At 46.0% G+C, this 15638-nt stretch overlaps 2 protein-coding genes, 1 long non-coding RNA gene and 2 other non-coding genes across 9 annotated transcripts in view; 3 read left to right on the top strand and 2 right to left on the bottom strand.

The window, feature by feature from the left end:
* The first annotated feature begins 103 nt into the window (after positions 1-103).
* On the top strand, positions 104-4925 carry NDUFB10 (NADH:ubiquinone oxidoreductase subunit B10). 4 transcript variants are annotated; one of them, XM_032762767.2, is made up of 5 exons: positions 104-355; positions 1460-1598; positions 2230-2369; positions 3192-3305; positions 4116-4925. In XM_032762767.2, exons 1-4 carry the CDS (start codon positions 208-210, stop codon positions 3290-3292), a joined length of 528 nt encoding a protein of 175 aa, XP_032618658.1. In that variant the 5' UTR covers positions 104-207; the 3' UTR covers positions 3293-3305; positions 4116-4925. The 4 variants fall into 4 exon arrangements, 3 of the variants coding, with proteins under 3 accessions (XP_032618658.1, XP_074925240.1, XP_032618659.1); XM_075069139.1 differs by lacking the exon at positions 4116-4925 and adding an exon at positions 3369-3483 and having other exon boundaries at positions 3192-3321; XR_004371351.2 differs by having other exon boundaries at positions 121-355; positions 2230-2344.
* A 146-nt stretch (positions 4926-5071) lies between these two features.
* The window catches only part of RPS2 (ribosomal protein S2), a 66011-nt gene continuing 55444 nt past the window's right edge, over positions 5072-15638 (bottom strand). The window contains exons 1-7 of one of the 2 annotated variants that reach the window (XM_032762764.2): positions 9153-9811; positions 8650-8739; positions 7953-8060; positions 6826-6999; positions 6559-6718; positions 5868-5959; positions 5072-5190 (exon numbers count right to left, since the gene is read on the bottom strand). In XM_032762764.2, coding sequence (XP_032618655.1) covers positions 5110-5190; positions 5868-5959; positions 6559-6718; positions 6826-6999; positions 7953-8060; positions 8650-8739; positions 9153-9323 — 876 coding nt within the window. In that variant the 5' untranslated portion in view covers positions 9324-9811 and the 3' untranslated portion in view covers positions 5072-5109. Of the gene's footprint in view, positions 5191-5867; positions 5960-6558; positions 6719-6825; positions 7000-7952; positions 8061-8649; positions 8740-9152; positions 9812-15638 lie in introns of those variants that run through there. The other variant, XM_075069138.1, reaches the window with a different exon arrangement.
* LOC116814860 (small nucleolar RNA SNORA64/SNORA10 family) lies at positions 6102-6240 on the bottom strand. Its single transcript, XR_004371358.1, has one exon. It is a non-coding gene; the product is annotated as a small nucleolar RNA SNORA64/SNORA10 family (small nucleolar RNA).
* LOC116814837 (uncharacterized) lies at positions 10804-14560 on the top strand. The gene is made up of 3 exons (XR_004371353.2): positions 10804-11583; positions 12657-12960; positions 13624-14560. It is a non-coding gene; the product is annotated as an uncharacterized LOC116814837 (long non-coding RNA).
* On the top strand, positions 13375-13504 carry LOC116814861 (small nucleolar RNA ACA64). The gene has a single exon (XR_004371359.1). It is a non-coding gene; the product is annotated as a small nucleolar RNA ACA64 (small nucleolar RNA).

Genomic DNA, 15638 nt, shown 5'->3' with positions numbered 1-15638 from the left:
GGCGCTGCGCGTGCGTATTGGGGGGTGTTTTCTGCCCGGAAACGAGACTCTGGGGGCGCAGCGCGGCAGGACGCTACCCGGGCTGCGCATGCGTCTCTGTCACCTTTGACCTTTGCCCCCACCTGACCCCCTTCCAGCTTGTGTAGGGGGTCGCCATCTTGTCCGGGTCGGCGGTGAAGGAGATTCCGCCGCCGCTGCTGTGTCGCGATGCCGGAGGACTGGGACCCGGAGGTGTACAAGGGGCCGCCGAAACGCACCCCCATCCCCGAGAAGCGGACGTCGCTGCCTAACCCGGTCACCATCATCCAGACCCTCTTCTACTACAGCGTCGACGCGCCGGTCACCTTCTTCCGAGGTAGCGGGCCGGGCCCCTGGCTGCTCCCCGGGCAGCACCCGCGCCCTGCCCCGCTGTGTGGATCGGGCCCCCTGCAGCCGCGCGGGGGTCGGTGCAGAGGGGCCCTCCCGCTCCCAGCCCATCCCCGTGGAGCTGGGCCTAGCCCCGGGCAGGGCTTCGGGCTGCACGCGAGGGTCTGGGTTCACCCCGATCCCGTGCTGGGTCCCGCCGCCTCAGGGAGCCCCCGGGGCCCTCTCCCTGCCTGACAGCGCCTAAGCAGAGGCTGCGGAAACTGCCTGCTGACCTGTGCTGCCAGAGGGTCACGGGGGACCGTCCCCTCCGAGCTCCATCAGAGCCACGTGCGATGGGCTTGATCATCATCGCCTCTGGGACCTGGCATCGGCCACTGGGCTAGATGGATCCCTGATCTAACCCAGTATGTCCGTTCTTATGATCTGCCCAGGACGGGGCTTGGGGCTCCAGGGATGCGTCCCACTCCCGTCTGGTGGTACTGCCCGGTACCAGGTTGCTTTCAGTGCCATATGCTCTCTGGAGACTCCCCCCCACCCCCCCCCCGGGTTATGCACTGATCCGTATCGCTTTTTGATGGAGAGTCATTCATCATCTCTGATAACGTGAGGAACCGGGGTCTCCCTTCTCTGGTTAGTTTTGAACTCTGTGATAGAAAATATCAGGCTGATAACCCAGAGGGCAAGTGACTGCCTGATTTTGTGAGGCTTAGGACATCACAGTATAGTGTTTACTGTATTTCCGTGGAGTCCCAGCTTAGCATTCTCTCTGTAGAGTTAGTTCTGGAAAGTGAGGGCAGGTGGACATGCACCTGATATTATCAATGATTCCTGCCCAGTCAGTGGCACATAGGCTGTATAGAAAGCAACTCAAGATTTTGTCAGAGTACAAAATACATATTGCAAAATTTCTTTTCTTTTCTTTTCCAAGTCACTCAGTACACGTTAGATTATGGAGACAATTTTTGTCATGTGTCCTGTATGCTTTCCATCCTAAACAAGAACTATACTATGCCCGGTAGTAGTTTAGTTGGTTCTGTCCATCTCTTTGATTAGTACCTTGAAGATGCATGAATGTGGTGGTTGACTCTTGCAGAATGGATGGAGCGCCAACATGCGAAGAAAAAATTTTATTACTATCATCGGAATTACCGCCGTGTGCCGGATCTGACTGAGTGCTTGGAGGATGACTATGTATGCTTCTTTGAAGCTGAGGCGCAGTGGAGGAGGGACATGTATGTATATCTGCAGCATAGCTGTAATGATTTTGGAGCCTTATTCAATTGAAGAAACCCAGTAGAGCACAGTGTTGTTGTTTTTTCTTGCAGTAGATTGCTTGGGATTGGTATGCAGCTTTCATGTGGTTTGAAGTTGCAAAATCATAGTGATTTTTTTTCCCCCATGAAAGTTTAGAAGCCTGTTCCTGATTCAATCATAGCTTGTCCCAGTAAATACTCCACACTGAGGTTTCCCCCAGCTCCTACTCCACTTTAGGAAGCTTCTCTTCTGCTAGTAGCAAAGCCAATAAGCTTCCTTAGAAGCTTATTTCAAATATTGGGCAGTTGCTGCTGATCATCTACCCCTGACATCGTTCTAAGTATCTTTTCTGCAGCGTGCCTGAGTTGGGCTCTGAATAGAACCCGAAAATCACTGCTGATTCTCCTTCTCTGATGACACTACATACAGCATTGCTGCCAAGCCCCTGTGGCTTGATTTTGCTTAGTCCTGCCTTCTAATTGTATCCCATATTAAAGCAGCTAATAAAATGGCCTCTTGTTCTAGCCAGAATGTAACTTACTACACTATTCTCCAGCTGCAGGAAGTTATTGCCACTGCTGCACTCACACTGATCTCTCTTTCACACAGGAAAGTTGATCAGGAAATTGTGAAGATAATTCAGGAAAGGGTAGGAGCTTGCCAGCAGAGGGAAGGACATAGCTTCGTTCAGAACTGTGCAAAGGAGATAGAGCAGTTTGCTCAGGTTGCTCAAGCCTATCAAGATAGATGTGAGTAAGGCCATCTAAGGCCTCTTAATTTATTTTAAAAATGTTCAAGTTTGACTAGCATGACTTGGGGTGGGGGCAGGAGGGGATGTCTAATATCCTAAAGATTTGGAAACTGGTACCCTCGGCTCCTGAAAGAGGGGCCCTAGAGCAACCCTCTTTGATAAGTGCTCAGAAAGGAACTGTGGCTATGCTTTGTTCACAGCAGTGGTGGGCAAACTATGGTGGCCTGTGGGATTGCCACCCCTGTGGTGCTGTGGGCCCCATGCTGCTTCGCACTGCATCTCTGCGGTGGAAAAAGAGGACTCCTCCTGCTGCTCTTGCCTGTGGTTGCCTCCCCCAGAACTCCCATTGGCCATGGTTCCATTCTCAGCCAATTGGAGCTTCGGGGGAGGTGCCTACAGGCAAGAGCAATGTGTGGAGCCCTCTTTCCCCCTCCCCAGGGGCCACAGGGATGTGGTGCTGCTTCCCAAAGCAGTGCAAAGCCAAGGACAGGGCAAGCAGGGAGCCTGCCCTGGCCCCAGTGCACACCACTGCCATCCTGAAGCTGCTCCAGATAAGTGTGCTGGGCTGGAGCCCGCACCCCTTGTGTACCCTGCACCTCAACTCCTTGCCCACCATGCCTCAGCCTTACATTCATGGCCCTGCATGCAATTTCCCCACTCAGCTGTCACCCTGGGGCCAAAAAGTTTGCCCACCTCTGGTTCACAGGATGGAACTGTAATGAAGTGGGGGATGGTATTTAAAGCCTTGTTAAAGTCTTCAGTGGAGCATCAAGCTAAAGAGTCTGAACACTTCACAGCATTTCTTCTAATCTTGTTTTAGATGCTGATCTTGGTGCCCATGGAACTGCTAGAAAATGTTTAATGAAGCAGAAACATAGAATGATTGCAGAAAGAAAAGCACAAGCAGAAGCAAAAGACTAAGTGCAAATCCTCAGTGGGTAGTATTTGAAGTTTAAGGTTTGAATACTGTATTATGGGATGGGTTTCACAGTGGTAGCTGTAACTCATTGTATTATGTGATTCTTCCAGTGTAGCTGGATGCTGAGGTTTGTATGAGTTGCATTACTCAACTGTACAATAAAGCATTTGCAGAGAACATCTCTGCCAAGTAACTAGGTTTTACAACTGATGATACTGTCAGCCTTGTTAAGAGGTGAATGTATTAGAACTGTCAATGCCACTCTAAAAAAATAAGCAAAAACATTGGCAGTACTCATTCTTGCAGTGCAGAACATGCAGCATTCCCTTATCAGCACAGTCATGCATGCTACTAGAAAAAGTGCTCTGGCCAGCAGACTGCAAGCAAAATTGTTCATCTTTATAAACTAAACAGGAAGACTTCACTTGGTTTGGCATGAAAGCTTGAATTAAGATAATCTTCTACTCAAGTGATCTCAGATAAACTCAGGGAGCCCTTTCATGGTCACATGTCAATGGATCAAAGGTTTTTCACATTGTTTAAAATGACTTAAGTTCTTGGGTCCCTTTGAGAAAGGCAACTCAGTGCTTGAAAATAGAGCACCTTTAGCCATGTTAACTGGTTTTGAGGGTTTTAACTGCTTGCAAGCAGATGACTTGGGAGTTTATTTTCCCCTCTTAAACATTAACTGGATAATGCATTTTGTCCTTCAGTAACAATACGCTAATGCAATCACTGGCTGAGTTCTATACAATGTACATTTTTCTACCTTGATTTCCAGTTTACTATGAGAAAACACTACCAGAGGATGCATTTGTATTTCAGGTGTTTGAAGGTAATTACCACAGTTCACTTCAGATAAAGTTGCTTTTGACAGCTTTAGTGGCTAGCCCTGTGAATCACCACTACTATATTGAATTATCTTATCCTTGACTGGCAGAAAATTTAGTTTGCCTTCCAAGTTTCAAGGATGGCCCTGTGGAACTGATAGTCTTTACAAATAATTTAAGTACTTACAAAGTTACTTTTGTCTAGAAGTGTACACACATTGCCACTTACCACCTGAACAGGTGGTTTTTTTAGTTTACTAGTTCCTAAGTACACTCTACATTAGTTGGTCTGTCAGACTGACTTAATGAAAGCTACCATCAGATCCCCCAGAACAAGTTAAGTTTTATCTGATCTCATTTCTAGAGCAGCAGACCCCCATTAGTAGTGAAGTTTCAGTCTGGGCCCACATCACTGAGTGGTGGGTATCTTTACACTAACTCCCAACAGTATTGTTTTAGACATACAGCCTCAAGGATCTGGTTTCTTTGAGCATCACTTCTGTGGGAGTCTTCAGTGCTTTACTTGCATTTGATCTCTGCTTCCCATTTTTAGAAACAGTCTGCCTAAAAATTAACCATGACTGTTTCAGTAATCCTATTACATGTTGATCATTCAAACCTAATTCACAATCTTTTCTCTGAGGAAAGAGGGTTTCCTCTGTGGCACCAGTTATTGTAAGTTGTTGAACAAGTGCTGCTGTCACTCAATTCATTTGTTTGGGCAAGTCAATCAGGAAAAAAATTTAACTAGCAAGTTTTTAAGAAGTCATTCAGCTGTTTAGCAAATAAAGGATGTCAAAAGTAACTTTGGCTACTGTATCATATTTAACATATGTTCAGCTGAACCTTTCACTGTACCCATACCTTTCATGAACAGATTTCACTTAAACACAGAAACCCACATCAGATGAATCTGCATCCCCCCTCCAATGGATTAAAAATAGACCAAACTCTTGTTCATTTATCACTTTATTTTGTACAAAAACCATTTAAGTAGTTGCCACAGCAGCCGCCTGGGTTCTCTGCACTGAAACTCTGGTGTGGGTCTTAGCCAGATGATCAGTGAATTCCTGCAAGAGACATTTCACTGCCTTGAACCAAATGATGTTGGAGGCCTCACTGTACAGATCCATTTTAAACAAGAGACTGAGTTTTTACAACTTAATTGCATCTTTCTCTGAACCCTCCAAGCTTCCTCCCTCCCTCCCCATTTTATTCTCTAGCTAGCTTGGAATCCAGGCGATACCAATGACCAGCTTGGAGTGTGCAGGAGAGCAACAAAAACAATAAAAAGGTTAAAAACTAAGTATATTTAAGCTTGAAAAAAACTGGGGGACCTGGTAAGTCTTCAGATATATTATGGGCTTTTATAAAGAGGACAATGATGGCTGTTCTCAGGCCACTGAAGATAGGACAAGTAGTATTGGGCTTAATATGCAGCAAGGAAAATTTAGGTTAGATACTAGGAAAACTAAGGGTAGTTATGGACTGGAATCCCAATCAGGGAAGGTTAGACAAAACCTGCCGGGGATTGCTTAGGTATACTTGAGTCCTGCCTCAGCACAGGGGCTGAACAAGATGACTTCTCAAAGTCTTCCAGGCCTACATTTCTATCATTCTATATGAAACCACATTCTCACTTTATTAACTGCAATAGAAATTTTAAGTCCACTCCTAATGAAGTCAGCTGTCAGGAGTTTGGCATGATGAACTCTGAGATGAACAAATGCACTGATTTAATTCTTACCTGATAAGGAGACTTGGTGAACACAGTCTCCTTCCAGAGGTCAGGGGTCAGATAACTGTAGGTCTTGGAGATCGCATCAAAGGTGGCTTTAGCTATTGAGAAAAGTCAGACATTGCACTTTGTTACACAGTACCAATGAGAGGCTTCAACCAAGCTGGGACTCCATTGTGCAAGGCACAATAGACACCAAAAGCTAGTGCCTGCCTCAGAATTTAATGGCCCTCAATCTAGAAAACATGTAGAGTCTGAAAAGGAACAGGGAGACCATATCACACGGTCCCTCTGCCGTGCATACTGAACTCATTTTCTCTCTCTCTCTAATGACGACAATTACACTACTTCACCAAGTGTAACTGAGCAGAGCTGAGAGAATTTTGAACAGAACACATAGGAGGATGACACTAATTCAATGCCTCAAAGCCTGTATTACAAGAGAGCTCTAACTTCAGATCAAATTTTGATAGGATCAATCTGCACTGTACAATCTGGTAGTATATGGAGCTCAATTCCAGTTTGATAAGGGTTTTAATTTAACATTATCTAAAATAAGTATTAAATAAAACAGGTAATTTAGTCAGCCACTGGGACTATATTACAAAGACACCCAAAATGGACAGAGGTACAGTATGATTTTAAGCCAGACAGTTTAAACTGCTAACAGATTGGACATCTGGCCCAAAATGTAACTTACCAAAGTTGCCCAGTGTAGCAGTACAACCCCTAGCTGAAGTATAGCAGTCATCAATTCCAGCCATCATCAGCAGTTTCTTTGGAACAGGGGCAGATACAATTCCTGTACCACGGGGTGCTGGGATCAGACGCACCAGAACAGATCCACAACGACCAGTAACCTAAACAAAACAGCAGGTTACATTCAACTATGAGAATATTTAAGCTCTGATAACTCCTTCATGCTTTGAAGCGCAGCAGAGCTATAGTGAAGTAAATTAGTCTTTACCTTGCAAGGTACAGTATGAGGCTTGCCAATCTTGTTACCCCAGTAGCCTCGTCGTACTGGTACGATGGATAGTTTAGCCAAGATGATTGCCCCACGAATAGCAGTGGCTACTTCCTTGGAGCATTTTACACCAAGGCCAACATGACCATTGTAGTCACCAATAGCAACAAAAGCCTAAAATTAAAAGAAACTTTTTAGCTGTGCATCCATGCTGCATTTACAAAACCTCCTTTCAATAAGAACATACCCTATCAGCCTTTTACCACCTCCGACTACATCCAGCAGACTTTGCCCCTTGGTTATGGTAGAGTCCTTTATCTCCATCAGAATCTGAAAATCTCCAGTCTTTCAAACTTATTGTACACCTCTTGCAGCAGATTCTGCACTGCAACTCCAGAAATGTAAAGAGGCCATTAAAGGCAGCAGATTTTTTCAATGAGGCAATACCCCCCAACTATGCCCCCATCCTTGCAGCTCCCCATACAGTAGGTGTTGCTGGAACACTGCTACCTTCCATTTACTCAGTTACACACCACTCCAGCCAAGTATAAATTACAGGAACTCCAGCTACCCAAGTTTGTACCAGGTCACTGGCAGGCTGTTAAACCCACTTTTACCCCCAAACCATGTTCCTAAGCCAAGGACAGTTCAGGTTGAAGAGACAATTGGGGATCTTCATTCTTGAATACCCTCTGCAGCCACCTCCTGGTCAGAAGGCTGCATTTGAATGAATGCAATGAAAAAACTGGCTACACAGCATTCCTTCTTTTGGACCAAATACAGTGTCTCCACAACACTGAGTTCCTGGTGAACCATACCAGTATCATGCAATATAAATGCATTGTGAATTTTTGTAAGAGCTATTTATAAGGCTACATTCAGAAGGATACAACTGGTATTCAATAAATAATTAACAGTGCTTATGAGCTGACTTCTGTATATTTGGTAGGTTGTCTCATGAACATCTATGATTTACCATCTGATAATTCCTATACCACCTAATGTTGTGAACACCAGTGAAAGTAACTGTAGATTCTTTACGATCCAACAATATATAACCAGGAGAATAAGTATCACATCAGCCAAAGATGGATCTGCTTCCACTTTAGTCAAGAGTGAAAATCTACCTTGAACCTGGTACGCTGACCAGCACGAGTCTGTTTCTGGACAGGCATGATTTTCAGAACTTCATCCTTCAGGGAAGATGCCAGAAAGAAGTCGATGATTTCTGATTCCTGCAGGAAGCAAAGTAACTTAGTCAATCACAGTTCAAAAGCTACCCATTACCTCATGACAGGCTTAAGATGGTATTGATCAGCTTCCTGCAACACAGCACAGAAATGAACAGTTCTATGTACCAATATGAGTGATAGTATTAACATATATTTTAGGTAAGATTTGAATAATCTACTATAGAAAATGCAAGTTTTTAAATATTCAAACTATATCATATAATGCACAGTACAAGCCAACATACTCAAGTCATAATAAATACAATTTGCGTTTTCAAACTTGTATTTTCCACTTTCATCAGAACACAGCTGCTGCATTGTATCAGGCATACTACCTTTACATAGCCTATTCCCAATAACTTGAAGGAAGGCAGGAGACTCAATCCACTTGAGACAACTGTCTCATGTTCTATCACAAGGAAGCAGATGAATCCCATCCACTGTCAACCACTTAAGCCCTAAAGTAGGACAGATCTTTATAATCAGAACTTGGCTAATGCAACATCTGTCATATATGATAAAAATAACATGATTTGCAAATGTTAGTATGCACTCTAATTCTGAGACACCTACACAATTCATATAGGCTTACCTTGATCGGAAGGGAGAAGAGATAAATCTCTTCAAGAGACTTGATTTTCATATCCTTGACTAGGCGACCAAGTTTGGTGACAGGAATCCACTGTACAAAAGAAAACCCCCAATAAATGTCAGTGACAATCCAGGGTGTCATAAGCATACAAGAATTATGCTGTGCCCCTTAGAGCTTATAAGTTTTTTGGTTTTTTTAGCTTTATGCATGTTACTGATTTTATCATTAAAAAAACCAGTTTTTTCCACTGCCCTTGCACTTTAAAGTTTCAAGCTCTACATAAAGCAATCTATCATGCAGTACCAATCAATCACACAACTATCGAAGTATAACAGAACTCCCAGTTATAACAATGCATTTGTCATTGGTGTCCACGTGTGACCATTAACACATGTAAACTTCACAAAACATTAAACACAGATACACGTCTTAGAACTACAGAGAGAAAGAAGGCCCAGTCTTTAAAGACTGGCTAAAGATGCACAGTTGACAAATGGACTTACTTCTTTATCTTCAGCTTTGCCGCGGGCCCCACGCCCTCTTCCACGGCCCCTGCCACGACCCCGACCACGGCCTCGGAGACCACTCCCAAAGCCGCCTCGGAAACCCCCTCTTGCAGCTCCCCCTGCACCTCCCGCACCTCCTGCAGCAGCAGCACCGGCGTCGTCCGCCATTTGCTATACGAAAGGGACAAGTACATACTGACTTGCACAAGGGCTTAACTGACACACATTCCCAAAGGCACCAGGACCGGGCACTTCCCCCAACTAAAGAGACCTGGGTTAAGGTACCAGACAGGGAGCACGCCCCCTTCTAGCATCTGCTCCAGCTACCGCGCTAGCCCTTATGCGCTTCAAAGCAGCTTTTCTAACTAGAGTCTAACTCCTTCTCCACAGTCCCCAGGGAATGCAGCTCCCATTTCCCTCTCTCCGCGACTTCCCTTCCCCCCTCCCTCCACCTCGCCCCTCCCCCCCCCGGCCGCCTCTGGGGGAGCGAAGACGGGCCGGATAACGCTACCCGGGGCGGGAAATAGGCCTGTGCCCGAGAGGCGGACCCCTGGCAGAGGCTCCGCAGCGGGGCCCTGTCCCACCCGCCCTAGAGCCGGGCCCGATGATAGCGGATACCCGCCGCAGCAGCGCGGCCTTACGTGTTCTCTCAGACTAGAAGGCCGTCGCCTTCCGTGGCTGGGTAGTTATAGGAAACGAGGTCTCGCGAGAGCTTCTCGCAAAAGAGGTGGAAGGCCCCGCCCCCTAAACACAGAACGCCTGCGCCACCTGCCATGATTCGGGGCTCCTTTCAGCCCCGCAGCAGAGTCCCGGCTGTACGCATGCGTGGGTAGCAGCGGCGGAGCCCCGGATCGAGCATGACTTAGACTCGCCTGACTGGTGACCCAGCCTAGAGCAGCCCGAGACCCTGCACTGCGCATGAGCAAAGCTGCCTGCTGGCAGCGCCCAGCAAGCACGTGTTCCGTGCTAGGTGAGTGCCTCCCGTGCCTTTAAGCAGCCTGGTGCTTGGGGGCGGGGGCTTTTTTAAAATTGTTTTTAACTTCCCGCCGGAGAGCGTAATTGGCTGATGGTTGCGCAATCTGTTAAAAAAAAAGCTTTAAAAGGCTGCTGGCTGCCTCGTTCTCCTTTCGCTTTTGGGGGTTGCTGCTGCCTGCGCTCTCCACCCCATCCCCCTCCGCACGTGGCTGCGGCTCACTAGGTAAAGGAGGGGGGGATCGGTCGGTTTGGATTGTGGTTTGGGTGCTGTTGGGGGAGAAGGATAGAGCAGCCTGTGATTTGCCTGTCCTTGCACCTGCATGGGGCGGGGGGGGGGGAACATGGGCTGTGGGGGTTTGCGTAGTGGAGGGGACACTGGATTGGTGTCGCCTGAGAGGGACCTCAGAGCGTGGGGGAGAGGGGTGATAGGGAAGTAGAATGAGGAGGGGTCCTGCCCGATGGGGAATGTGATGGGGAAAATCGCGGGGGGGATGCTGTTTCAGGGAGAAATCTGAAATGGGGGGACAAGAATCTTGGCCTAATGAAGGGCGGGGTATGTGGGGCCCTGGTAGGCAGGTGTCTGACTGGACAGTGCAGAGCGCTGGGGGATTACATGGGGCTCCTGACAGGTGCAGTTCGGGGGGTGCATCTGCGGCTACTAGCTTTTCAGTCTGTCATCTCTGTTCCTTGGGTGCTCTGACCTTCAGGCAGGCACATAAAGTAGCTGGTGTGGCTAGGCCCGGTCAGCCTGTGACTGAGGAGCAGGAGTGGGTGGAGGTTGCAGGGAGAGAGACTGAAAGTTAGTCCCTTCCTCCCTGCCCTTGGGATACTACAGTGCTGGTAGGAAAATAGTGCGCCAAAGCCCTCTGAGATCCTTGTTGAGGGGGAGGGAGCAGATGCTGCATGCAACTCCCACTCCCCTACCCAAGCTGCTCGCAGCCTGGGTGGGTGGTGGGGTAAATGTTGCATGCAAGTCCCATTCCCCTGCCCAGAGTTCCTTGCAGGGTGGGTGGCAAGTTTGTGAACTTTCTGGCCCACCCACTTGACACAGCCTATCATGTTTCAGCTAAGCCATGCTTAGAGGCCATTTTCAGGTTAAGCCAACAAAAGAGCAATATGCTGCCAACAAAATGGGTAAAATATGGAAACAACTACCAAAAGGCGTGGGTAAAAGAAAAGGAGTTGGTAGATTGGATAAAGCCTGTGGTCGGAGATGATGACAGCAAAGCTGCATGCAGATTTTGTAAAAATCTAGATTCTTGCACATCATGCAGGGACTGGCAAACATAAAACAAATGCAACACCGTTTTCTTCTATGCACCTGACAGATACTGGATTTTCAGAATCAAAGCTTCAACCATGATGCACCAAGCAAATTTAAATCTAGCCTGCTACATTGCCTGCCACTCAGAGATTAGTTCCATGGATCACCTTGGGGAAGTTTGAAAAAGAGGTAAGTTTGCATTGCACAAAATGCATGGTGTTAATAAACAGTGTTATTGCTCCCTGTATGTTCTCTGAGCTCATCAGACATTGGTGAGTCTCCAGTATTCACTGGTTATAGATGAAAGCACAGATATTGCTGCAGTAAAACAGTTTTGCATTGTAGTGTGCTACTTCAGTTCCTCCTTCAACAAAATTGTCTGCATTTTTCCAATTAGTCAGTTTGGAGAGTGAAACAGCAGAGCAACTGCTACAGCACTCTTTCAGTTTCTTGACTGTATTGGTCTGGATTTCAGCAGGTGTATTGGGATTGCGACTGACGGCTGTAGCATCATGGTTGGGAAGACAAATTTTGTCTGCTACACACATCTTCGCCAACAGAATGAGAATCTGTTTGATCAAATGTATTTGTCACACTCTCCGGCTGTGTGCCAGTAAAGCTATAGACATGCTGCCAGCTGCCAGCCAATCTACAGTTTTTAGTCTCCCATTCCTGCATCTGGTTTTGCCACAGTTCCCTGAGATTTGGTACATATTCACCACCTGAGTAATCACCGTAACATGCCACTGAAGTTTGGTCAGCTATCAGACACTAGATGGCCCTCCATTCACAATTGTTGTGAGTATGAGTTAAAGTTGCATTTTGAACTGAGCAAAGATAAACAGCAATGCTATGATGCAGAACTTCTGCATCAGGTGTATTGTGATCCTGTCAATAAACTGTATTTACAGTTTCTAACGCCAGTTCTTCAGGAATTTGCTAGAATCAATAAACTGTTCCAATTCAACTCTGGTTGAAATGCCTTCAGAATGCTGGACTGCCTCCAGTCTTCCTTTCCTACTCTTATATCAAGAGTGTTACTAGAAAGTATCCTTTTATCTGATCACGAACTTCTTAATGTCAATTTGAGTAACCTAGCCAGCCACTTGGCACTGTGTGCTGTTAATTTTGGAGAACTGTTTACTGTTGGTTTAGGAGATACAAAGCTCTTGAAGCTGCTAAACAAGTACAGTTGATACTTCCAGAAAATATTAATGTGTGGGAATCTGTCTGTGTTCAGTCCATCAGTTATTCTCTTTCAGGGAAAACCTCAACTGACATCTCCATGCTGAATTTTCAAAGGTGACTTGGGGGCCTTGCTTGGATGCACAGTATCAAGCCATCAACTTCCAGCAATGGAAGAGCACAGATGTGGAGCAGTTCTGAGTGGAAGCATACAATTTTCAAGACAGTAGCGGTGAACAGTGTTTTAAAGAGCTAGCCCTGTTTGCACTTTCCCTACTCGCCATGCCTCTGAGTAATGCTGACGTGGAACAAGTGTTCACCCGAGAGAAGTCCAAGCACTGGAATGGGATGAGTTGCCGGACTCTGGCTGCAGGAGGTCAGGTTAGCCCAGCTGTCACCCCAGGCGCTGTGTGTTGGGTGACTGGGCATTATTGTGGGGGGTAAGGGTGCCCTAATAGGGCATGTGGCAGGCATATGTTACAGGGACTACACCTTCCAGCATGTCCTGCTCTATCCTTCTTCCATGGCTGTGGGCTGGCTTCCACAGGGCATGCTGGCAGGTGTAGTTATACTGCTGCCTTGTGGGCTGGGGGCCCCCAGCGTGCATAGGCTGCCGGAGACCTGCCCTTGCAGGGGATCCCACGCTTCTTCCTGGGCTCTGCATGGAGTCCAGTGTCTCTTGGAGTCTTGCATTTTGGTGAGCTGGCTCAGTGCCCGCCCTCAGGCCTGAGAGGCTAATTGTCTCTCTAGGGCCCTTTCCCCATTAGCACCAAACTGCCATGGGTGTTCTCTGGCACTGTCTGAAAATCACCTTTGGCCTCTGCAATGGCTTCTGGGGAGATAACTGTGCCTACAGCAACAGGAGCATTAAGCTTATTGTCCACAGACCCAATGTGTGGGGAATAAAACCCATGTTCCTATAACTCAGGCCAATGGGAGATGGATGCTAGTAACACTGTCAGTATCCTCTGGAGGAGAGGGACATACTGGGGTGTTGTTTTATAACTGTTATTTCTAAAACCAGACGTTTGTTTTTTCTTCTAGCACACTGTGGGAGTCTGAAGAGCCATGGATGACACATGAACAATCATGAAAGGCCGTGGAGCACCTCAGCAACGTTCCACATTTGTACCCCTTTCTAGATAAATATACTAAATGCTGATGTTCTGCTTATAAATGGGACGCTTTGAGGACAATCTCACTGAAACACTAATAGTCTTTACCGCTGAAAACATCTGAGTTTCCAGTCCCTACTCAGCAAAATAGGTTGACCAGTAACTAGTATGGGTGTTTGCATGAGTAGTCAAATTGTAGTGAGTAATGCTGACAGTAGCATATTATAGTGGTGTACAAAGCCCAAAGGTATCAGATGCTCTTTTGGTTCTGCATTGGAATAGGGCTATTCTGTTTGTATTCCAGTAGTACCTCGAGGCCTATAGTGGGACTGGGGCTCTATTGTAACTGCTGTAGAAAGGTGATGGATTTAATGCTTTTGAGCAGGGCAGAATGTGTAAGCAGCGGTTCTCATGACCCCTCAGGGGGGTTGCAAGGTGGTTACATGGAGGTCATAAGCCCTCATTAAATTAATTTTCCTCCCCCCATTTTTAATTTAAGGGGGGGGTCACACCCACGCTTCCTGTGTGAAAGGGGTCACCAATGTCTACAGAATAAGAGGATGTTGGGCCCTGCTATAATGTGTTATGATGATTTAATTTGAGGCAGCAATTTAAAGGCCTTTACTTCCATATGTACTACTCAGCAGTATATGTGGCAGCAGAAATGCTGCCCTCTAGCGAGCAAAACCACTTAAACAAGGTGGTTAGAGAAAGTGGTGGCCTAGTTACTGTCTGTGCGTACAATATTTCAAACTGATTAGACTTTCAGTGCTAAAATGCTGCTTCTAGGGGATGGTTTAAATTGATACAGTTGTCTGGTTTGCCTGTGTATTTCAGTGTGTAATAAAATATTTGCTTACTAACAATTTAGTTTCATTCATTACTCCAGTAAACAACTTGCTATTTGCAGTGTCTGTAAGAGCAGACCTCTCTGCCTCAGGCTGTTCCTTCCCCAACTTGTCACTTTTCAAAGCAGCCTTAAGAGTAGCCACTTGTTTCTGCTTTTTTCCCAAATGGGGTTAATCCTGGCTACGGTATCTTTGCAATTGGTTTATTAAATGCTTTACAATTAGGAAGTAAATGATCACTAGTCACAACTGCATTTATGACACTTAATCTGTGCACTTGTAGAGCAATCATTTTTTCAGATACCCAGTTGTAAAAGTTTATTTATTTCATAATGAGGCATAATCCAAACATAGTACAGAATGAACAAGTTTGTACTAATTTGTCATTGAGATGCTTATTGTCCAAGATTTTCTACCTGTGCCCAGATGTGTAAGGATAAGGCCTTTGTCTGCAGCCATATTAAGAGAGCAGCAGCCATAATCTAAGAAGCAGGAAGTCGCATCTTCACAGTTCATCTAAATTACACTAAAACAATGTAATACCAGGTTGTTAAGGAGATTCTGTCCTAGTAACACCCACTATTGCCAGATAAAGAAACCGATCTTAAGATGGATAAAGAAAACTTGGTTTGATAGCATTCTGTCTGGCAAGAAATCACTTATCAATAGTCGTGGTTGTGAAATCCTCATTTATCTTTATGGTCCTCACTTGCCTATTTTTCTGTATGATCTCCTGGTTCTTTGATTTTGTTACATAATTAATTTTGCTGGGTGTAAATTATTTAAGGTGGTGGGGTATGAGTGGTTAGAGAATTTTATTACAGTATGTTAGGATTGATTAGTAAAATCATTAGTTAAGGTACAGCTCAGCAGGACTCCAGTTCCTCTATATAAACTGGGGTCCAAAAGGAAGTTCTCTGGGAACCAACTTCAGGACACAGGTCCAAGAACGGAACTGCCAGACCTCAACACTCGGCCACTGACATCATGCAGAAACTGGAGTCCCTCAGATGGACCTGATCCTGACTGGCCATCAAGAAAAGTTCATCTGTCTTATTGGGAGTGGTGAGCATTGCTTGTGTAGCATGTGCATTCT

This window comes from Chelonoidis abingdonii, chromosome 9 (assembly GCF_003597395.2).
Source record: "Chelonoidis abingdonii isolate Lonesome George chromosome 9, CheloAbing_2.0, whole genome shotgun sequence".
Classification (NCBI taxonomy): Eukaryota; Metazoa; Chordata; order Testudines; family Testudinidae; genus Chelonoidis; species Chelonoidis abingdonii.
The sequence above is the reverse complement of the archived record's forward strand: the minus strand, read 5'-3'. Positions and strand labels throughout refer to the sequence as shown.

Excerpts from the sequence above, each read along its gene's own strand:
- NDUFB10 (XM_032762767.2), top strand. The coding sequence starts at position 208 with ATGCCGGAGGACTGGGACCCGGAGGTGTACAAGGGGCCGCCGAAACGC. Across the intron at positions 1,599-2,229 it reads GCGCAGTGGAGGAGGGACAT|GAAAGTTGATCAGGAAATTG; the intron begins GTATGTATATCT and ends TCTTTCACACAG. Across the intron at positions 2,370-3,191 it reads TCAAGCCTATCAAGATAGAT|ATGCTGATCTTGGTGCCCAT; the intron begins GTGAGTAAGGCC and ends ATCTTGTTTTAG.